Raw genomic sequence first — 24,188 nt, forward strand, 5'->3', positions numbered from 1 at the left:
GATCCCTGGAAGAGGAAATGGCAACCCATTCCAGGATTCTTGTCTGAAAATCCCAAGCAAGAGGAGCCTGGTGGACTAGTCCACAGGGTCACAAAGGGTTGGACACAAACTAAGCACACAATTTGATTTGACAACCGTGACATTTCTCGAAACAAAGAAGTCACCAAGAGCAGCACTATGCCTGGGATTTTATCCAGATTTCTCCAGTTACTCCACTTGTATCTTTTTTCAATCCCAGGATGCCAAATGGCATTTTGCGACTATGACTCTGTACTTACCTTCACATGTCACAGGTTTTTGGTTTTCCCTGACCTTTAAGAGGGGCAGTCGGGTGTCCTGGAGAAAGTCTCCCTCTTGTCTGACACCACAGAGGTGAAGTGTCCTCCTCAGGGGTAGGATACGACGTGACTCATGGTTGGACTGTGAACCGTGACCACTTGGTTAAGGGGCTACCCTAGGTTTCTCTGTGATGAAACCTTTTCCATACTCAGAAGCCAGTCACTGAGTACAGCCCATATCCAGCGGGAGCGTAATTAAGCTCCACTTCCTGAAGGCAGAAATATCAAAGAATTTCTATACATATGTTAAACCACACTAATATTTGGAGAGACAACTTTTGAGTTTATCCAACTATCCTATTTCTCCTTCAACAACTTCCACATACCAATTTAGCATTCATCAGTAGATCTTGTCTACAGCAATTATTACTGTGGTTTTCTAATGGTTTTCTATTTCCCCATGCACACGTGCATGCATGCTCAGCTCAGTAGTATCCGACTTTGTGACTATAGCCTGCCAGGCTCCTCTGTCCATGGAACTTTTCAGTCAAAAACACTGGAGTGGGCTGGCATTTCCTTATCCGGGGGATCTTCCTGATCCAGGGACTGAATCTGCAAAGCCTGCATTTCCTGCGTTGGCAGGTGAGTTCTTAGCCACTGCAGCACCTGCGAGGCCTCACTCCCCCAGTACTGGTTAAAAGGGATGTATTCTGAAAGGAGCAGTGGGATTCCACAGTGCGGGGACACCACCATCGTTCTCTTCTTGAAAACTGTGGTCTGAGCGCCCCCACAAGGCAACCGGACTTAGACGTGATCTTACATGAGAGCATCTTTACAATGTTTTACGAGATGTGTGTGTGTGCACGTGCATGCCCAGTTGTGTCTGACTCTTTAGTTGTGTCTGACTCTTTGCGACCCCATGGACTGTAGCCTGCCAGGCTCCTCTGTCCATGGGATTATCGCTATTGCAGCAAGAATACTGGAGTGGGCTGCCATTTCTTTCTCCAGAGGATCTTCCGGACCCAGGAATCTAAGCCATCCTGTGGCTCCTGGATTGGCAGGCTGATGCTTTACCACTGAGCCACCTGAGTAGCCCCATTTTCTGAGATGGAGAAATTTAAATCCCAGAAGAGGTTTGTTGGTTATCTCACAGTAACATTTGATAAAGTATTGTCGGTATTAAATATGTTCTTTATTTTTTAGTGATAAAAACACGTTTGCAATTTGCCACCTTTTTTGTGGTGACAAGTGCCTGTCAATAATGCAATCACAAAGGTACTTTAAAAACAAAAAAGACAGACTTTATCCAACTCTTCAAAGTAAAGATGCTATACTAATAATGAGAAAGAAAGTTGCTATTTTCTGAAGAAATTCATGTTAAGAGCATCTCAAAAATGGATAGACATGATTCCAGCTTTACAAAAATGTGTTGTCCAAAATCGGTCACCTATAAAACCTCTTGTAAGAGCACACTCAAACTTGGGAACTAAAATTCAAAAGTGAGTTTCAGTAGGTCTTGAACCCATTTGTTAATAATAAAAATACCACACTCAATTATTGAGCAAGAACAAGTTAGGAACAGTGAGACGGATGGAAATTTATTACAAAGATTTCAACAAACACTTTAAGACTAGGAGATGGAACTGAAAACAGTATTGTTTCTCAGAAAGCCAAGTCATCTGGACCCACGTCTTAATGAAGTGGGTTTTTTTTTTTTTTTCCAGCTACAATAGCCATAAGAACTTAGCATTAAAATAAACTTACCTTAGAATCACACATTGCTTTTATTGTGAAGTGTTAAAACTAGAAGTTTCAAAAATAATGAAGCATTTTTAATAATATGGCTCTTACTAAACTTTTCAGAAAGAGTAAAGGGTTTTTTTTTTAACCACAATACACACAAAAAGTATTTTAAAACATTTTTACCTCATCTTTTTTTCTCATCTATTTTTTGTCTTACGTGTATTAGTATAGTACACAGACAATTTAAAAATATATATGTATGTACAAATGCTGGGTCAGAGCTCTACATAGTGAGGCGGGTGATTGATTTACACAGGGCTCTGTTTTCAGACCATTGCTTACATTCATAGAACAAACGTCTCCCACCTCAAGAAAATATAAATGGTATTGTCTTCTAGTTTTTATAACTTTAACCTTGTTCACTTTTAGTCCATCTGGAATTTGTTTTTGATGTACCGTATGACTGAATTTTTGCCAGCTGTATCAGCACCTTCCACTGAATAATATGTCATGATCAGAACCACTTAAAATACCCACCTTTACCACGCTTAAAAGCATTTGAGTCTATTTTAAACCATCTTCCATTAACTTGTCTTTTGACAACAGTGTAAAAATTTACCATTGTAAAAAAAAGTATTTTTTGGTACAGCAAGTTCCTCTTCTTTTCCCCCTTTTGATGAAGATTTTATTTTCATCTGTTCATACTTTCACACAAATTTTTTATTTATACTTACAATACTTTTTGGTGTTTGGATTGGCTTTGCACTGAATTTAGATATTAATTCAAGAACTGACATGTTTACTAATATCAGAATGTTCCTAATTCTCAACTGCTTATAAGCCAGTGTTTCTCTCTGTTCTCACTTCCCCTTTACCCCACCTTCAAGGAGCCCATGGTCTTGAAAAGTCAAAGTCGTTCAGTTGTGTCCGACTCTTTGAGACCCCATGGACTATACAATCCATGGAATTCTCCAGGCTCCAATACTGGAGTGGGTAGCCTTTCCCTCCTCCAGGGGATCTTTCCAACCCAGGGATCAAACCCAGGTCTCCCACATTGCAGGCGGGTTCTTTACCAGCTGAGCCACCAGGGAAGCCCAAGATACTGGAGTGGGTAGCCTATCCCTTTCTTTGGCACATTTTCCCAACCCAGGAATTGAACCAGGAGCTATCAGGGAAGCCCCATGGTCTTAAATGTTAATAAATCTCTTTACAGTTTTACTACTTATGAATCCCTATACAATATACTGTTTTTCCTGGTTATGAACTTTATATAAGGGTAATTAGGCTGACTATACTTTTCTGATTTGCTTCTTTTTAACTCAATGTGGTTTCTGAGACTTACCCAGGTTGACGCACAAAGCTGTGCACTGCACTCAGGACTCGACACAGATGCCATGCACACACACATTTCATCTCTTCATTTCCCTGTAGATGGGTCGCTGGCTCTTTTCCTTTTTGGTTACTACAAACACTGCTGTTGTGACCATTCCTGTACATGGGTCCTGGGTATTCACATCTGACGTGATTTTCTCTAAAACTGGAAGATATACCTGACGTTCAACTTCACTAGCTAATACTATTTTCCAAAGTGGTAGTACTGACTTACACGCAGAGTACCAGATGAAGTTCCTGTTGTCACAACCTCTGCAATTTTTAGTATTTTCTGACCCATCCCCCCCTTTTAAAATTGCAGTTGACTTACAATGTTGCATTAATTTCTGCTGTGCAGCAAAGTGACTCAGTTATACATACATACGTTTCCACTACGGTTAACCCCAGGACACTGAATAAAGTTCCATGTGCTACACAGTAGTGCCTTGTTGTTTATCTATTTTATATGTAGTAGTTTGCATTTGCTAATCCCAAGCTTCTAATTTATCCCTCCCCTGCTTCCTGACTTTTTAATTGTTGCCAATATGGGAATTGATGCTTTTGAACTGTGGTGTCGGAGAAGACTCTTGAAAGTCCCTTGAACTGCAAGGAAATCCAACCAGTCCATTCTAAAGGAGATTACTCCTGGGTGTTCATTGGAAGGACTGATGAGAAAGCTGAAACTCCAATACTTTGGCCACCTCATGAGAAGAGTTGACTCACTGGAAAAGACCCTGATGCTGGGAGGGATTGGGGGCAGGAGGAGAAGGGGACGACAGAGGATGAGACAGCTGGATGGCATCACCAACTCGATGGACATGAGTGTGAGTGAACTCCGGGAGTTGGTGATGGACAGGGAGGCCTGGTGTGCTGCGATTCACGGGGTTGCCAAGAGTCAGACACGACTGAGCGACTGAACTGAATTGAATATGGGGACTAGAAACTGCTATTTATGGTTTCAGGTGTGTTTCCTGATTACTGATAAGGCTGGACATTTTTTCATGCCTATGGGCCATTTCTTTCTTCTGTAAAATGCCTACTTGTGCTTTTTGCCCAATTCTCTCCTGAGTTGTTGCTTTCTTATTGATATACATTCAGGTGCTTTTTAACAATTATGTATATATCATGGTTATCTGTATCTTGTTCCAGTCTGGCCTTACTTTTTCATTCTGTGGCATGTTTGGTAAACAAAAGTAGTTACTATTAGTGCAGCCAAATTATTTCTCTCTTAACTAATGGTTTGTACCTTTTTCCCTTCCCCCTAAAGTCATAAAAAATATTCTTCTATATCATCTTATAAGTTTTACAGTTTTAACTTTAATCCAGTAAATCTTTAATCCACTTGGGACTGACTTTTGTGTCTGGTGCAAGGCTGAAGTCCAATTCACTTTTTTTCCTTTTTGAAAAATTACTGAAGCCTCATTTAAGAAATAATCCGTCCTCCTCCTCCTCACTGATCTGCAGTGACTATCTTTTAACAAAATTTGGTTCTGGAACATGAGTGGGTCAGTTTCTGAGCTCTTTATTCCTGTCCATTCATCTACTTATCATCTCTGTGCCAACTCCACAGTGTTTTAAGCACTCACTGTATTTCACAGTAAGGGTCATACTCTGGTAATCCTAGCTCTCCTCACACCTCACCTTCTTTTACAAGTATCTTGGATATCCATGGTCCTTTGTTTTTCCATTTAGATATTAGGATCAGCTGGGATTTTTTGTTGGAATTTCTTTAATCTACTAACAGATTCGGAGAAAGAGTTGAGACTGAGATGATCTTACCAACCACTGTCTATTTATGTCAACAAAGGTGCTTTTTAAAAATTCTCAATTTCTCATTAAAAGGCTTATGTATCTTTTATTAAGATTTTTAGGTACTTTATGACTTTTCTGTTCCTAGTATAAATTCTATTTCTTAACAATATTTTAAAAATTTACAGACATTACTGCTTGTGGTTGCTGCATTTAAAGGTAATCAACATTTGCATATGGATTGTGTTCTAGCAACCCTGATAAACTCACAAGGCTACTAATCTGCCTTGTAGATATTTTGGATTTTCACAGACAATCTGATCACATGTTAATCTGTTGATAGATGGGTCTGTCACATTAATTGATTTCCTAACATTAACCAATTTGCATTCCTGAGATAAATCCAATTTGGTCATCACTGATCACCATCATCACACACACACACACACTCACATTGGTTGTAGAGGTCAGGATGGCCACTCATGCTGCAGGCTAATGAATGTGGTAGAATACGGAGTGTCATTATCATTTAAAGGAAGCATCATGAATGTACTATAAGCAAAACCATATATTCTGTATTAAAACAAACTTCCAGTAAACCAGGTATTAACATAACAAGGCCAAGGACATCTGTACAAGATTTATTTCATTAACCACAATGTTTTAGAGTGATGGTATACACCCTAATACAGAAGGAGTGATTCAAAATCCAACAAGAGTTAAAGGTCAGAGCCAAAGTCAGTGGCTCTGAATCCCCAGTCAATAAGAGCTTCATCCACCATTTTGTTCTTCTTGGATTCATAAAAGAGCTAATGTACAGAACACCCTGTTCTAAGCCCCACCACGCTTTCTGACAGAAAAGGACCACCAGGAACTAGACTCACCGCTTCACCCTTGTTCTGGCTATGCTGGTGGGTGGCAGAAGCGTTTTGTCTGCATTTGGCCTCCCATTTACTCGCAAGCATTCCTGTCTCCAGTCATAGCTCCCCACAACATCACATCTGAACAACAACTCCTGAATTGCATGGCTGTAATATTGACAAACAGGGCCAATGAGGGCAATGAAACTGCCAACTGTTGAACAAGACATACCCTTTGAAGAGAACAGCCATAGTCTTATTGCATTTAGTACATAGTCACAACATTGAAATGACATCTGAGAATACAAAATATTTATTTTTTTCAAACCACAGAATTCACCTCGGAGCCACACTATCAATTTCCCAGAATTATAAGCCAATAACACACTGCATTTCTGAACAATGCAATCCAACTAGAAATGAAGATAATTTCCAATCAGCAGGGGTACAATATACCCTACGGTCCTGTAAGAATGTACCTCTGATTAGCATTTTCTTTAATGCTCCCACAGCCACTCCACCAACATAAGCAGAAACAGTATAGGTACGTGGCCACTTGGCTCTGGAAAGAGGTTCGAAATGAGGTCTTGGCCAGTGGACATGGGAAAGTGTCAATGATTTATTTAATCAACAGTGGGAATAGAAGAGGAATCATTTCCCTTGAAAAGAACAAAGGTCCTTTCATAGATCCTGGTGGCCAAAAACTGGGACAAATTTCAACTTGGTAAGGAAAATAACAGGAAAGCCATTTCTCTATGAATAACTATGACCTCTGTTTTAACTTCTGATAAACATAAATTTCACCTTGTGCAATCTTATTGAAAAGAGTAATCACAACTAAAAAGGTCCTTATAAATCTCTTCTGGGTGTATGTCAAGTGATTCATACTCTGATCTTAAATTTTAAAGTCCCGTTAAGTGGTCTAAAGTGAATTAAAGTCAAAGTAATACTCTGAAGCTCAATGAGATACCATTAAAAAAAAAAAAAAAAAAAAACCCAAACATCCAAACAATGACTGGATAACTAATGCAAGGGTTCTATTTTGTTTTTTAATTGTGAAGTTTTTTAATAACCCAGATTAGTGTATATTCATAGAACAATGTTATCTAATTCTAGCTGCTTATTGGAAAATTGAATTTTAGCTCAAGGGTAATGCCTCGTGTAATAATCATGGAAATAATAAACTGCAATAAAAAAACACAGAGAAGAAAACAGAGCCAGTCTCAGTGAGAAGACGAGATCTGAAGGGTGACCCTGGGAGAGTAAACAGCTTCTTTAAATACTACGACACAAGCGCTCCTGCTCACTTAGCTCCGGAAACCAACTGTGTTTGCGAGATCACCATTACCTTTGTTTGTACGTGTGCACAGACCACCACTCTGAAGTTCTTTTGTGCTGAAAAACTTTCAAACCCCTCGTCTGGCCGGTACAGAATATTATAGCGAGGTGATGCGTGTGCAAACTCTTCCTGAGGAATTCTTTGTGTGTGCAAATTTGCAACCTGACAGAAAGCATGGTGTGCAGCAAGAGGCGTGACAGTGTCACGGGCTGTGGCACTGGGATACATGTGCGTGCAGCGTTACTGCCACAGCCCACTCTTCTGCAAGCTCACTTACTCACACGGTGACTTTCATCCCGCACCCCGAAGGCGGGGAGGGGAACCGCCTCCAACTCATAAAAGGGACAGGGAAAAAAGTCACTTCTCCACAAAATTTAATAACGCACAACTCATGTGCCCAGGTATTAGTCTCGTCTCTTTTCACTAACTCTTATCTAAGACGTAGTATGTGAAGAGTCACAACACCAGGTTTTGCTCTCTGCCCCACAGAAAGCACAGCAGTCAGGTTAGGGTGCAGCTGTGACTAGAGAAGGATATGAGACAACACATACTGAAGCCTAATGCCAGCTTTAAAATAAGTACCATCTCTCCAAACAACGATCATCTATTGATGTTAAGTGTCACCATTCCAAAGTGAGTGAAATGGCTTTCTCTGGAGGGTCCAGTTTCAGGCTGCATGTATGTATACACTAGCCCATTTGGCAAACCAACTACTTGTGCTGACTCATGAGACGATCAACCTGCTTTACAATTTTCTGCCTTTGATGATTTGGGCCCCATAAAAAGCCAGTGTTTAACTATGGTGTGTAAACTACATACTGTACTGGCAAGAACACAAGTGAACACGTGAAGGAAATACTTTTAGGCAGACAGTGTTAGTCAACACAAAATGGAGGCATTTCTTACTTCTTCACTGCAGACTAAGAATTTTGTTAAGAATCCCAATTAAATAAGCAAGGTCACTATTGAGTTAAAGAAATAAATCCTTCATACTGCAGTATACCTCACAAGGCTAAGATGAGTAAGAACCAGGCTGAATGTACTGGGAGGTGTTCCTCCAGTGCCTTCCAATCAAAGCTTTGCACCACTAAGCCCTCACCCACAGCGAGCTGCAGCCACTGTGCAAAAATTTACAGAGAGACTAAATTCTGCAAACTTTACTCTGCCCACTGCGTTAACACACACATAATAATAACAAGGAGACAATACAAAATATTCCCCCATTAACTGAACAATGCAAAAAGCATCCAAAGATTTTAATGCCAATTCATATCCTAATGTGATGCTTTTATAGGGAAGGTTCCATTGTTGGCCAAAGAATACTTCCTTCCCAGAAAAAGCATTTGGGTACATTACTAGGATAATGAAGAGTTCATCCACATTTAATGAAACATTCCAACTTCATTCCTTTTCAGAAATATTATTATTAAAACTACTTGAGAGAATTTGGTTGCAGGTGTTATAAGCCTGCAGCAAGCATTCCACTGAGTAAAATAAAATTTGAACTTCATGATAAAAGAGAATTCTTCCTTGACATTAGAATGTTATGATGTGGCAAATCAAATCGTACAGGGCACAATGAGGGCCTGTTAATAGTCTTAACAGTAATTCAGTGTTTATCAATACAATCCAAGATGCTCACGGCATTAAAGGAGCACACGTGAAAGTCCTCCTCAAAATCTACCAACTCTGGTTGATAAGTACTTAAAAAAATAAATCTGACAACCTTTAACTTTTGCTTCTCTGAATACTAATTTTACAAATAAGAGGATTTCTATGCAATGACTTGACTTGCTCCTAACACTACACTTCGAACTCACCCCGAGCCTGCTCTCTGCAAAAGCACCAAGTGAACTGGCAGAGGCAATTCTATGAACAACCTGGAAATCACAAGTGTGATAGTCAGTATCCCTGGTATGTCTTCTTTTTTTGCCTCTAGTCCTCTAAAGAGACAAATTAGTCTGACATAGCCAACAAAGCCAAAAAGAGTCAAGCATATGCTTGATTTAGATTTAAGCAAAACTGAGAAGAAAATCATTTTTCCCTTGTTGCATCTATTTTCCTTTGCCTTTCAAAATCAATAGGGTAAGCTTCAGAGTCTTTTATAGGACTAAAGAGCACTAAGGAACTAAAGAGCACTGTGAGTGTATGGAAACAGAAAATCTAGCTTGGCCAGAGCCAGAAGGGAGCCTTAAAACAGCAGTGCTACTTCTTCTCTATGACACTTGAATATAATCTTTTAAAAGATATAGACTGCAGACTTTCTTAAGTACTTATCTCACCCATTTAAAATGAGACTGATCAGGAAAACCACACTATTGATTATGTTTGGATTTAATAACCGTATCTGCTTCCTAGAGCATCATAGAAACCAGCTTTGACCGCTGGGCAATTCTCAACAGTATTAAAAAGGCAGCTTTAGTGCTAAAGTACTGCCCAACCCTAAACTAGCATAATGCCAACACTACAGCAGCTGGGGAGAGCCTGTTAAATGACAGAGGAATGGAAATGTTCTAAAGAGTTGGTCCCCAACATTTAACAAGAAAACACCACTGCGAGGCAGGGGGAAATCTGACCCGTGTGCAGCATGTCCCTCTTTCCCCACTGATTTCAGCCTCCTGCTATGAGGTCATACCCGACATCTTGGCGGTCAGACTGTAATGCTATCAGCTTTTTCAGGAAGCATTTGTGAGTTTGACAACATGGTCACAGAGCTGCAAAGTGCACAAAGCTCAAGGCACAGAGTAGAAAAGAGTTATGAACTGATGGGGGTGGGGGGAGGGGAGAAGTTATATTGAAAGCAGAGTTAGCATTTTCCTGTAACGAGACTTTCTAATGCTAAACAAAGACCAACTCTTTTTTGTTTTTAAAGGGGGTCGTTTTGGTTACGGGTGAAAAATACTCATTTTGTAATGATCTGCTTGATTTTAAAGCAAAAGACATCTTGATGTGTGAATCCAATCTGCCAAAGTGCTAAGTCCACAAATGAACAAAACAAGTGCTTTAAAAAAATCCTTCTGCTCTTATATTTTTTGGAGGAAGCTGCTGATTTTGGCTGCCGGATCTCACTTAGCAATGGTCACTCTTCATGATGTGTGTTCCTCACGGAATCTGTGGATAAACTCGTTAAAAGATTGTCCCATTTCAAAACCATCCCCAAGTCTAGCAGCAACTGTTTTGTTTTTGTTAGTTTTGTTTTGTTTTGTTTTTAAATTACAAACCAAAGCAAGAAGTCCAGCATCCTCTTCCAAGAACAGCTTGGTGACACGGCTCCTGAGTGTCTGCGGGACCCCCGCTGTGCTCTGAACACAGTCTCTGCAGCTCCAGTGTCCTCTTTTCAGGAAGTAAAGTACATTCAATACATTCACTATCTGTACCCTCTGGAACTTGCACAGGCTGATGAGCTGTCTGCAAAAAAAAAAAAAAAAAAATTGGAAGGGGAAGAAGTATCAACAGCAGCCAACATCTATCTGATAATGGTAGAAATCTGCTTATGTGACACATATTTCTCATCCTTCTCCCAAAAGTAGATCAGGAAAAAAAAACACCTCAAAACCCCGTGGCTGTGAATGACGAGAAAGGGGACCATATCACCTGGCACTGAGTCTGGACACTTATCTCATTCTAGTGGAGACGAAAGAACTGGCAGCCTCTTGACAACTGCCTGAGCACTACCACCAGCAACTGGGCTTCAGAGCTGCCACGGCTTACAGAACAGTCTGACCCTGCCCATATACAGTGCCCTTGGAGACCACCATCAGGAACTCTGTGGACATCATTATGGCCAGTGGCTGCTTTATATCACAAAACCATCAAAAATGGTAAGGAGCATCATTACTTACTATAAGTCAACTCATCCCCAGCTCTCTTCCGGGACTGGTCACCTCTGGAGATAAGAAAAGGAGGAGTCAACAGAACTGACTGACATCGTCACACACCAAAGTAGAGGAGAAATGAATTGACATCACTGATGATGGAAGTGGAGTAAGTCTTTCAATTTTAACAACCTATTTTAAAACTGACTTTAAAATTGACGTTAAACTTGTAAACAGCAGCTGAGTCACTTATAACCTGAATATTCTTAGCTAAAAGGTGCTACCTTTTAAATATAGAAAGCCATTAAATGAAGGAAGGATTATCTATAAAGATGGGTCCCAGAAACTGGTTCAGACTAAACTGTCTTTGAAGACAAATCTAGGCTCTATTAACAACATCCCTGGTGAACTGCATATAACAGGGCAAATTTCAACTATGAAATAGAATATACCAAAATCTTCCCCTAAGAGCCCTATTATGGGATTGAAAACTGCTTAAAGCTTTTGAAGAAAATCTCAGAAATCTTAATGAATACCCTTCTTGCAGACAGAACATGAACCTTTACATACAGTAACCAGTTCACCTTAAATACTTACAGTAACACCTAAATACCTACAGAAGTTCGAGTTCCACTTAAGAGATAGGAAAATAAGAATTCTATGCTATTTGTAAATCCTCCGTTAGTCTCCGAGATTTCTTAGACAACAGTCCAGACAAACGACTAAAATGCCTAAATAATGAGTAATAATAACCAGTCCACTAGCTTTTTCCTCAGTCTCAGCAGCATTTACTCGGTTGACCTCCTCCTTCCTGAAACACTCCAAGTTCTGCCCAATGCTCTGTCCTTGGCCACTTTCTCTTCTTCTCCACGTATGTTCTCCTTAGTCTAGGAGAGTGGTCATACCAGTCCTGTGACTTAAAATATGATCCTTATGCCAATGGCTCCCAGATTTCTATCTCCAGCTCTGATTCCCTCCTGACCTTTCGGTCTTGTAAGGTCCAGATTTCTCATTGCCACTGTCACCTGGATGACTTCCACGTTCTGCAAATTTACCACGGCCAGAATGCATTCCACCCCCACGGCTTCCTCAGTAAATTGCACCACCATCCGCCCAACTACTCAGGCCCCAAATCCTAGCTCATCCTTGATTCCTCTCTTTGCCCTACTCTGGAGCATTCTGTCTCAACACATAACCCCAAATCAACCACTGCTCGATCCCACAGCTACAATGCCAATCCCAATCCACTATTACCTCTCCCCTACTCCACTGCAAGATCTTAGAATTAGTCCAGGCAAGAGCCACAGCTACCTTATGTTAAAAGCATGTATAAGATGACTTCATGTCTCTGATTAAAAGCCCTTCGGTGGCTTTCTATGACAGTTAAAAAAAAAAACAACTCTAATTCAAATTTATTTTCCCAGCCCTGTGAATTACAGCTCTTATGTGCCTCTCCACACCCATTTTCTCCCTCTGTTCACTATACTTCAGTCACTCTGGCTTTCTTTCTGTCCCTTGGGCATGTTAGCACTTCTGCACTTTTTTCTGTACCTGCAACACTCTCCTCCCAAGTTAGCCGCATGGCTATCTCCTTACTGTTTAGCTGGGATTCTCCTCGGGGGCATTACATCACTAAGTGAGGGGACAGCCCCTCGTGCATGCCCTAGTCAGCTACTCTCCATCCTATGCTCCGTCTCATTTTCTGTGTAGCACTCATTATTATTCGAAATAATTTGTTTACACGTTTGCTATTTATCTCCCAACAGCAGAGTATAAGCTCAATAAAAATAGGAACTCTGCCTGTCTTGTTCACCCAGTATCTAGAAGCAGTATCTAAGCGCAGAGTAGAAAAACGAAATATTTGCTGAATTAACAAATTAGTGCATAACTGATAAATAGCCTCCACAGATGGATTAAAATGCTAGCCCAAGTATTTATTTCATGCTTTTGTGTAATGTTCCAGATTACCAATGTTTCCCACTTTCTCTGGTTACGATCAAGACCAGGACAGAAACCTCTTGCTAAGCTGGATGAGGGGTCTCAAGGACCAGAAGAAAGAGAACACACCAAATGGTCTCTGAAGGATTTTTCTCTCAGTTGAGCATTTAAGAGAAAAACTTAGCATGAACCAGGTTTAGACAGCCTAACAAATTCTAAACAGATCCACCCTACTGCTGCTTTTGAACACCTCTATTGTTAATACACTATTTGGCCAAAGCCGGCTGAGAATCTTACAGTAGTATCATCACAGTTTTGTTGCTGTCCAGTCACTAAGTCGTGTCCGACTCTTTGCGACCCCATGGACTGCAGCACAGCAGGCCTCCCTGTCCTTCAATCTTTACCAAAGTGTGTTCAAATTTATTGTCCACTGAAATGGTGATGCTATATTACCATCTCATCCTCTGTTGCCCCCTTTCTCCTTTTGCCTTCAATCTTTCCCAGTATCAGGGTATTTTCCAAAGAGTCAGCCCTTTGTATCAGGTGGCCAAAGTATTGGAGTTTCAGCATCAGTCCTTCCAATGAATATTCAGGACTGATTTCCTTTAAGATGCACTGGTTGGGTCTCCTTGCTCTCCAAGGGACTCTCAAGAGTCTTCTCCAGCACCACAATTTCAAAAGCATCCATTCTTTGGTGCTCAACCCTCTTTATGGTTCAACTCTCACATCCACATATGATTACTGCAAAAACCATAGGTTTAACTATACAGATCTTTGTTGGCAAAGTGATGTCTCTGCTTTTTATTATGCTGTTCTGGTTTGTCACAGCTTTCCTTCCAAGGAGTAAGCATCTTTTAATTTCACGGCTGCAGTCACCATGATTTAGGAGCCCAAGACAAAAAAAATCTGTCACTGTTTTCACTTTTTCCCGTTCTATTTGCCATGAAGTGATAGGACTGTATGCCATGATCTTAGTTTTTTGAAGGCTGAGTTTTTTAAGCCAGCTTTTTCACTCTCCCCTTTCACCTTCATCAAGAAGCTTTTTAGTTATTCTTCAATTTTTGCCATTAGAGTGGTATCATTGGCATATTTGAGGTTATTGACATTTCTTCCAGCAATTGTGATTACAGCTTGTGATTCATCCAGCCTGGCATTTCACATGATGTACTCTGCATAAGCAGAGTGATAATATATAACCTAGATGTACTCCTTTGCCAATTTTGAAACAGTCCGTTGTTCCATGTCTGGTTCTAACTGTTGCTTCTTGACCTGCATACAGGTTTCTCAGACGATAAGTAAGGTGGTCTGGTATTCCCATCTTTTTAAGAATTTTCCAGTTTGTTGTGATCCACACAATCAAAGGCTTTAGTGTAATCAGTGAAGCAGAAGTAGATGTTTTCCTGGAATTCCCTTGCTTTCTCTGTTCTGTGCTTGGTCTCTCAGTCATGTCCGACTCTCAGGCTCCTCTGTCCATGGGGATTCTCCAGGCAATACTGGAGTGGGTCGCCATGCCCTCCTCCAGGGGATCTTCCCAACCCAGGCATCAGACCCAAGTCTCCTGCATTGCAGGTGGATTCTTTACCAGCTGAGCTACCAGGCAAGCCCTCGCTTTCTCTATGATCAACACATGTTGGCAATTTGATCTCTGGTTCCTCTGCCTCTTCTAAACCCAGCTTGTACATCTGGAAGTTCTCAGTTCATGTATGGCTGAAACCTAGTTTGAAGGATTTTGAGCATTACTTTGCTAGCATGTGAAATGAACGCAATTGTACAGTAGTGTGAACATTCTTTGGCACTGCCCTTCTTTGGGACTGAAATGAAATCGGATCATGAGCTCCTGATAACAAAATTCAGGCTTAAATTGAAGAAAATAGGGGAAATCACTAGGCCATTCAGGTATGACCTAAATCTAATCCCTTATGATAATACAGTGGAGGTGACAAAATAGATTCAAGGGATTAGAGCTGGTAGACAGAGTGCCTGAAGAACTATGAAGAGAGGTACATAACATCATCACAGCAGCATTCACCAAATACTCTGAAACAAGTAAATTAATGCTGATCAAAAAGGAAGACACAGCATGGATCTTGAATTTGGAACTTAGACTTCTATAAACAAACTTCACTCCCACCCCTGCAAAATTTTTTAAAAAATGAAACATGTTAAAATAACAGGAGAAAAATACGGATATGAAAACAACAGCAGGCACAAAGAATGTCAGTGTGATGTATGTGAGGCTGTTAAACCACTATCTGATAACACTATTAAGTCAGCTGCCCACAACACCAGACCCAGGCTACTACTGAAAAAGCCCTGATCCTGGAGTGACCGTCTCAGCTAAAAGAACAATACCCCTAACAAGGTTCTACTTTGTTCTAGAAATCCAGGTAACAATCACTCAGCAAGAATGGTTTACTTGCCTTTAAAAGCTACTTGGCACATGCTTTCAAGAGGCCCATAGATGGGTTTGAATGAGGATGCTCCATCTGAGGGCCTGCGTGTTAGAAATTCCCTAGTGAGCTTATCTTCCATAACGTAATCTTTGACAACAGCAGACAACAACCTGCCCTTCCCCCAATAAGCAATTCAACTATGCAGGTAACATGCTAAAAACAAAAACAACAACAAAAAAACCCTGCTTTTAGCTGGTATGTTACTTCTAGCTTTGAAATAAGTCCACACTGTATTTCTTTACACCTAAAGATGCTTCACATAAACTCCAACTCAAATAAGAATCTGTCCATTAACTACAAAGACAATATATTTGACAATATTCACTTACTATTTTAAAACACTTCAAAGACTGTGCCATCCACATTAAAAGCAATGCACTGTCATACCCTACATCATGTAAATGGAATACAGCCTTAAATGAAAAAATAGCTTGCAAAGCTAAACAGGAATCATGTGACTGGCTAGACACAAACCATAAAACAATTGCTCATATGAAGGCAGCCAGTAACAGAATTTTTGTTAGACAGCTTATATGATATTTTTTGCATCAGTGGACACCATTTCTTCAAAGCAATTCTAGCCAAATAATGATCAAAGGCAGCACCAAGTTTGGCAAGAGCAGAGTACGGAAGGTCCAGACACAAGTGCTGGAAGCACAGGTGACTGCCGTCAGCTGCTAAGTACATGGTGTGTGCACACCCTTTCTGACTGGTCTGAGCCAGCCCAGCAGTTCAGAATGTTTGCTGAAAGGAGGTCCTACTCTGTGCATATCACCCAACAGAGTAAGTCACGAGGCAGCCTTTAATCTTCAGAATAAATGTATAATAATTTGTTAACAGAAATAGCTCAACTCAGTTTGTAAAATAAAACATTTTTATCATCTTTTGGAATACGAGAGTTTAAATTTCATATGAATGAAAGCACCTGACCATCCTGACCTTATCAGAACAGTGCCAGGGGAAATGGCAACCCACTCCAGTGTTCTTGCCTGGAGAATCCCAGGGATGGGGGAGCCTGGTGGGCTGCCGTCTATGGGATTGCACAGAGTCGGACACGACTGAGGCGACTTAGCAGCAGCAGCAGCAGGCTAGTCCTTCATGTTCAAAGGCAATGTTACCTGAGATTATTTATCGAGTCAGTGCCTCAACTCATCACAAGCAGATTTTGCCTAAGAGCGAGGACACACCAAACAGTCCTGCGCCCTGCTCTCTCATTCCAGGTCCCAAATGTTATCTAAGAGCGGCTGGCTACACACCAAACAGTCCTGCGCCCTGTTCTACTCCAGCTCAAAAATCAGGATTAGGAAAATGTCTCTGGATATGTTCCACACTCTTCTGTAAGGTGAATTCAGGTGTTCAGAGAAATCTACAAGAGCTATCTTCCTACACTGCTTCACAGAAATAAAAGCCTTTCAAGGGCTGTTTGTTAAAAGCATCGATAAGCTCATCTCTAAAATTAAAAGCAAACATTCAAATATATATATATATATATATATATATGGGAAAAAAGCATAGAATAATTCAAAATTATGGTGAGCCTAGGAAAAAAACGTAAGAGCTATACTCAGTTCATTCTGCATTAATTTTTAAAACATTTCAAGAAAAAACTTTTAACTATAATTCAGAATGCATAAGCCATAAAGAAAAAACTTGATAAAGTTAGTTACATAAAATAAAAAAAACTTGCACATGACTTCAAATAAAACAAACAAAGAAAACCCATCATAAGCAAAGTCAAAAGAAATAGAAAACAACTGTCATTTTGGGCAAACAACCTCTTCACTATAGAAAGAGCTCCTAGAAACCAAGAAAAAAAGACTAACAATCAAATAGAAAAATGAGCAAAAAAGCAGAAACCGTTTATAGGAAAAGAAATAAAAACACAGGAAAATATGCTCAGCCTCACTCATAATAAGAGAAACACAAATGAAACTAACTCTGAGTAATTATTTTCACCTTCCAGACTGGCAGTGTAACAACACACTCCACAGGCAAGGACGTGAAGAACAGGCGCTCTGCCTAGTGAACGCGCAAACCGGCACGGTCCCCTATGGAGGGCTACAGGCAACATTAATCAAAATTACCACTGCATTTGCTCTTGACTCAGCAATCTAACTTAAGGGAATTTACTCTGCAAACATACTGACAACCAGTATGAAAATTATGCATGCAGCATTCTCTGTAACAGCAAAAAGACTGGAAATGATTCAATTTGCCATCTATAGGGGACTGGTTAAATAAGTTATAGTACGTCTACACAACAGAATGTGTAAGAAAGGAATAAAACTAAGAATATATATTGTGCTTGTTTGTATATGATATAAATGCTGGAGGGGCTCATAAGAAACTAATAAAAAATGGTTACCTAATGTCTGAGAGCAGACAGGGAGACAGGCGGGAGTAAAACTTCTCAGTGTATGCTTTTTAATATCTTTATTTAAAAAAAAAAACAAACCTATATTAGCTCTTCAAAACTGAGTAAGTAAAATTACTATAGCATTAAATGGCCTCATTCTGTGTATGAAAATAGTATCACTGTTAGAAATACTACAGTTGATGTCAGAAGACACCCAACCACTGGACATGAGGGAGAAAAGCCAGCTGTTGGCATGCAGACTCTCCCAAGGCCTTTTGTTCCTCTCCCACGGCCTTTTGTTCCTCTCTCACTTGCCACAGAGAAGGCGGGCTCGTGAGCCTGTCTACATAGCTTCCTTCTGACATCTGACCGAGCCCTTCCAGCGTCAGCTGCCCACGAGGTGGATAATGATCGGTGGGTTACTCAGTGGCCCCTCTACCACATGAATACAGATGCCTTCCAATGCCGGGACACAAAGGGAATAAATGCCAATCCATGGGCCAGCAAAGAACAAAGGACCTGCTTTCTTTTCTTACTGGTGCTGAAATGAGAAACTTAGAAACAGTGATCTTGATCAAGGCTGGTGTTCTGAGACTGAATGTGGCCTCAGAAACTGTGAAAGAGCGTGGCCATCCCCTGCCCAAGCCAGAGAAGTGAGTCAATACTCAACCACTGTTTGTGGTCACAACTATGCCTCAGGGAGGAACCCAGGTGTCTTTCTTGCCACAACTTTCTCCCTTTAATGTGAGGGATTCAAATAAGAAAAGACATGCAACCATGCTAAGGAGAGGGCAAGGATTATGAAAATTATAAAGTTCTACTATACCCCCCAACGATCTGATTACAGAACAGGGTGCTTTCCCATGAGAAATCACACAATTTTTGCTGAAAATACACACTTTGAAAGATTTTCTGGGATAAAGCCAGGATACTGAATTGCAACTTTCAGAAACATTAGCAAAGAGTTTATATCAAAATCAAGGGAGGTGAATTTTGTGGACACATACAAGTGATATCCTACTTTTTAAGAAGAAATGACTAGAATTTAGTGGAAAAAAATGGAAATATGAAAAACACAATCTAAAGCCTGCTTACCAGTTTAGTCATAAAACTAATCCTTTGCTAGTTTAGTCATAAATGTACCTTATAACTGATCATAAAATTTTGACAAAGTTTTTCCAAATATTCAAAACGAGTATAAGAGGATCAAAGCTGGAAGAGCTCTTCGGAGGCTGCCCAGACTAACTGCCCACCCGATGAGAAATTCCTTCTTCAAAATCTACTTAAGAGCAGCTCTCATAAAGTCAAAACCCAGCTTCAACACTTTCACAGACAAGGAGCTCACCACCTCAGCACCGGCCCTATCAGCAGGTAGATGTCTCCCATTCTAAGAGCCTGGCGTCCCTCCCCCACCAAGCCAAACTGGCCTAAGGAAATGGACACATTTTATCATGAAAGGAAAAGGAAAACTTGCCTCATGAAACCATTCTGTATAAGTTCTCTTTGAAGCTTCTGATCTTGAGCAGCATATTCAGACAGTTCAGACTCCACCGCACGAGGCAGAATGTTTGGAATAAATTTAGAAAACAGAGTCGGAGCCATCTGAACCCACTCTGTGAGGGAAGGAAAAGATTCATTAAGGAAATCATACAATTTAAGTAGAAAAGGAAGAACTTTCTTCCCAAACAACAAGATTATAAATTAAACCAAACTTAAAATGGGGAAAAAAATTAGTGCAGCCCCTTCTGATAAAGAGGTTAAGTTTCTTTTCTAAATGGAATTTACCGAAAGAGGATATTATACATTTTACTGATTTAACCAAATTTAACAAAAAAATCCCTAGAGAATTTTTGAATGAACCATCTCAAAAATTCTAAATGTGGAAGAAAACACGAGGGAAATAAGCAAAGAATTCTGAGCAGGAGGGACTTGGAAGGAAAAGATTTGGTGGAAATACTTAGCCCTGTGGAACATTAATTTAAAAAATACACTGGCCTAAGAATAACAGTACATGAAGTAATAAGCAGACATATTTTTAAAGTACCATAAAAATGGGGAGGGAGGTGGGAGAGATGACGGGTAAGTACTTTTAAAATATAAACCAACTTTGACTCACATTAAATTACAGCAAATTAAACATATATAATGGTGAAAGAAAGAGAACTAACTGGTAATCAAACTATTAAGGAAAAGATGAAAGATCAAGAGAATAATCTATAGAAAAAAATTCATTCATCAAAATAAACAGACAAAAAGAAGTCTAAGGAAAATATCTGCATTAGACATGAGAAAGATAAATTAGTATCTTTACTGTAAAGCATTTTCTCAAATCAGATACTCTTCCCCTTACTCAGTGAACACGAAATATAAATACTGCCACTTCTGTGTCCTCTTGGATTAATCTAGTCCTTTCAAATTTTTCCTTTTGGATATATATATAGGCTTCCCAGGCGGCACTAGTGGTAAAGAACCCAACTGCCAATGAGGGGACCTAAGAGACATGTGTTCAATCCCTGGGTCAGGAAGGTCCCCTGGAGGAGAGCATGGTAACCCACTCCAAGTATCCTTGCCTGGAGAATCCCATGGACAGAAGAGCCTGGTGAGCTACAGTTCATAGGGTCGCACAGAGCAGAACATAACTGAAATGACTTAGCGTGCGCACGCGTGTGCATGTGTGTGTGTGTTCTGGCTGTATATATCAAAACCCATAAAATTTCAATGCTCTATTTAATCCAGCATGCTCACTTTAAAAACTGTAATCTAAGTAAACAACTCTAAATCAGAAAAACAAAGCAAAACACATTTAATGCTATGCAATGCTGGATCACTGGCAAGTTAAAAAAAAAAAAAAGCCTAATAAGAGAAGAGTTAAACTAGAGATGGTGAAAAACAAACAACAAAAAAACCAAGCACCACAAACACTCTCAAGGTGATCCAATCACCCTTTGTATCAAAATGTTCTCAACAGTGTCCCATTTTCTAGCTCAGTTCAAATGGCTTTAAAGAGTCTCAGGTCAGTGCCCTGGGGAACCACTAACCCATATGTCAGAGAAGGCAAGGAGTCAAACCAGTCTTACATACTCCAGGCAATCATTAAAATGAAGATAAAGAAACAATGAAAAGTGTTTGTATTAAATGAAGAAGAGCAAGATGGGATCATGGGAACTATTCCTAGTGAGCTTCTAAAGACTAGATGGAAACACTTTTAAATAGCAGATGTCATCAGAATCTCCAAAGACTAGGGCCCAGGAATCTACAGTTTAACAAACCTTTTTGGGTGATTCAGATGCATCCATTATATAAAAATCAGCACTACTGTAATGAAAGGAACCTTTACATTTAAAATTCAATTTTTAAAATATTTTAACCTTAATCTGTCAGGTGAATAAAACTGCTTTAACAAACTAGGAAGACAATGGATACTGGCAAGACGAATAAATGTCAAAATAAGTTTAAGAGTATCTCAGAAAATAGTTAGGAGAGCAAAAGGTTCGTCTGTGATAAAATTCACCTTTCCAAAAGGACAAGTCTCAAACACAGAATTCTCCTCAGAAGTATTACGATCCTATTACAAGAGCTCAAACCTGGATAAAAATAGCATTTGGATAAACATGGATCTACAAGTTTTTCTACCATTAGTGACTAGTTTTATTCTATAATTTTGTTACTAACGATAAAAGCCAGAGCTGATAAAGCTGCTCAACTATGGAGGCAGAATTTAGAAATCTGTCATACTGTACTTGGATGTCTTCCAAAATAAAAGAAAAAAATCATTCATAATCTAGCACTAAAAGAAAAATTCATGAGTTACTTTCACCACACTTAGCAAAACGAAATTTAAAATTCTAAGAAACTAGAAATTCATCAGTTTATTGGACACAGGCAATACTTTTAATTTTATATAAATAATTATTCTGTAGGAATATGTCTAAAAATTATGAAGATTAGAGCAAGAACTTATTCCAATCTAAGTCACATTACATTTGAATATTCTAGATATCATTAATTGTTTAAAGTAGCCTGAGAAAGAAGGTGCTTCTGGTAGATCACAGTCTAACCCTAGTATCACAGTTTTTACTTGGTTTCCAATTTGGTAAGCTAAATTTTGCTATATCTTTTAAATTAAGTAAGTAAAATATTCAGATATCAGTCCATTAAAATAACCACTGGACCCAAATGAAAACAGTAACAACAGCTAATATTAGCATGCTTATTACATTATCAGGTACTGTGCTAAGTTCCTTAGATCCTGTTTTATTTCATTCAATCCTCAAGTGACAGAATTTCACAAAAAGATAATTACTGTCCAAAAGGCATCCTTTAAGTTTCTAGACTGGCAAGTATTTTTCTTTTCTCTTTCTTTCTTAAGTAGCAGAGAGAAAGTACACTCCCAAGAAAATATGAGAGGAGACTCTGAAAACCACAAGCAGTCAGAAAACAATTTTCTACCCTGAATTTCGGCAATCTCTGTCCTATGGACATTTTTTAATTGGCTAGACCACTGGGATAAATTTGAGGTGCTGGGTTATAAACAGAAATCTATGTATAAAAGCATCTGGAGAATCCTTTAAATTCAGTGTTTTTATTATAAGACATATATTAAGATAACTTACAAACCATGCCTTGAACACAGTGATCTTTGATTTTTGGTTCTGCTATTCTATCTCCCTCCTCAAAATACCCTTGTATAATTTTATCAGAACTTCTAGATTCCTTGCAAGATATATAACAGGCCTTACAAGATGGAGCTGTGAATATGTATGCCTGGGCATATTTGCAGTATGAGGTAGAAGTAAAGGAGAACCTAACAAAAAAAGAGATTCATGCCAGACACAAGATTCAACTGTATCTAAAGTGTCTCCTACAAACTATTTCTTGTATTCCCTAAACTATCTGCTTTTCACTAGTATAGAAAGATTTCCAAGTGAGATCCTGAGTTTACATTTCACAATAATGAGTATCTACTCAACTTTCTTCTGTAACAAACCCAAATACCATTAAGCCTCAGAAAACATGGAGAAACACTATCCTCTCACGAATCAGGCTGGAATTGCCATAAACAAACAAATCTAACCCCTAAACAAATGGTGAATGTTTACCTGGTCTGAGAGTATACAGGCCTTTCACAATATTTGCCATAGTTGAAGGTGTGACCTGAAATGGTGTTGACTGGGCTTCTAAAAGTAAAGCTGAAATAAAGAGAAAACGGGTTACAAAAATGATGCAACTCTTATTGATTGTCAAGGTTTCGTTTTCTATCACCATTTCGCCCAAAGACTGAAGGATAAACAAGGATAAGAAAAGAACAGCTTAAGAGGGTAAAACAAGTATTTATACACTAAATTTCTTCTTTTTAAAAATTAATCCACCACAGTCGAGTTCCATCTACCAAGTAAATATGTGCTTGTCTGTTGAAACACTGATGGAAATGATTCGATTGATGGAGGTTCTGAAAATAAGCAAAGCTTTATTAAAGCAACAGTACTCACGGTACTTAAGTGCTGCTGCTGCTGCTAAGTCGCTTCAGTCGTGTCCGACTCTGTGCGACCCCATAGACAGCAGCCCACTAGGTTCCTCTGTCCCTGGGATTCTCCAGGCAAGAATACTGGAGTGAGTTGCCATTTCCTTCTCCAATGCATGAAAGTGAAAAGTGAAAGTGAAGTCGCTCAGTCGTGTCTGACTCTTAGTGACCCCATGGACTGCAACCTACCAGGCTCCTCCGTCCATGGCGTTTTCCAGGCAAGAATACTGGAGTGGGTTGCCATTGCCTTCTCCAGGTACTTAATTGAGTGAGCTTTAAATACTTCACATTAAGTTCATGATTTAAAACACTTACATTTGGGGAATGAAAGTTCTCTAACTCCCTCATCTCTAACTCCTTCAATCATTTCCCTTTCCCCCAAATCACCATATATTAACTAACAAATACTCATGAAACTTGGGGTAATTTTAGTCTAAGCCAGGCTTGTCAAATTATTGTTTTTTCTATTCACACCTTTTTAAAAATGGAAATGCCATCTCACTTGTTCAACATTTCTGTAGTTTCAAACATGCAATGTGTGTTACATTTGAATTCATGTACTAAAGGCCACAGGGTCACTGGTTCAAGTTTTTCCTTCTGATTTTATCATCAGTAGATAGTTATAATTTTGAATGGCATATATAAATTTAAAGGCTAACAAATGCTAGGCATTGCAGAAAAATCACATCTTAAAAAGGAATGTTTAAAAACTGAAATTCTAAATTTTAGTTTCTTGGAGTCTCTTCTACTCTACTAATTTCAACA

General features: G+C 39.4%; 1 protein-coding gene across 2 annotated transcripts in view; it reads right to left on the reverse strand.

Annotated features, from left to right (window-relative positions):
• Positions 1–5,766: 5,766 nt before the first annotated feature.
• The window catches only part of CACUL1 (CDK2 associated cullin domain 1), a 70,092-nt gene continuing 51,670 nt past the window's right edge, over positions 5,767–24,188 (reverse strand). The window contains exons 6-9 of one of the 2 annotated variants that reach the window (XM_086377648.1): positions 23,002–23,091; positions 19,377–19,515; positions 11,183–11,226; positions 5,767–10,748 (exon numbers count right to left, since the gene is read on the reverse strand). In XM_086377648.1, coding sequence (XP_086233774.1) covers positions 10,708–10,748; positions 11,183–11,226; positions 19,377–19,515; positions 23,002–23,091 — 314 coding nt within the window. In that variant the 3' untranslated portion in view covers positions 5,767–10,707. The remainder of the gene's footprint in view (positions 10,749–11,182; positions 11,227–19,376; positions 19,516–23,001; positions 23,092–24,188) is intronic. The other variant, XM_086377647.1, reaches the window with a different exon arrangement.

This window comes from Bos grunniens, chromosome 26 (assembly GCF_055505025.1).
Source record: "Bos grunniens cultivar Pamir isolate PY7600 chromosome 26, Bosgru_T2T1.0, whole genome shotgun sequence".
In the NCBI taxonomy this organism is placed as follows: domain Eukaryota; kingdom Metazoa; phylum Chordata; class Mammalia; order Artiodactyla; family Bovidae; genus Bos; species Bos grunniens.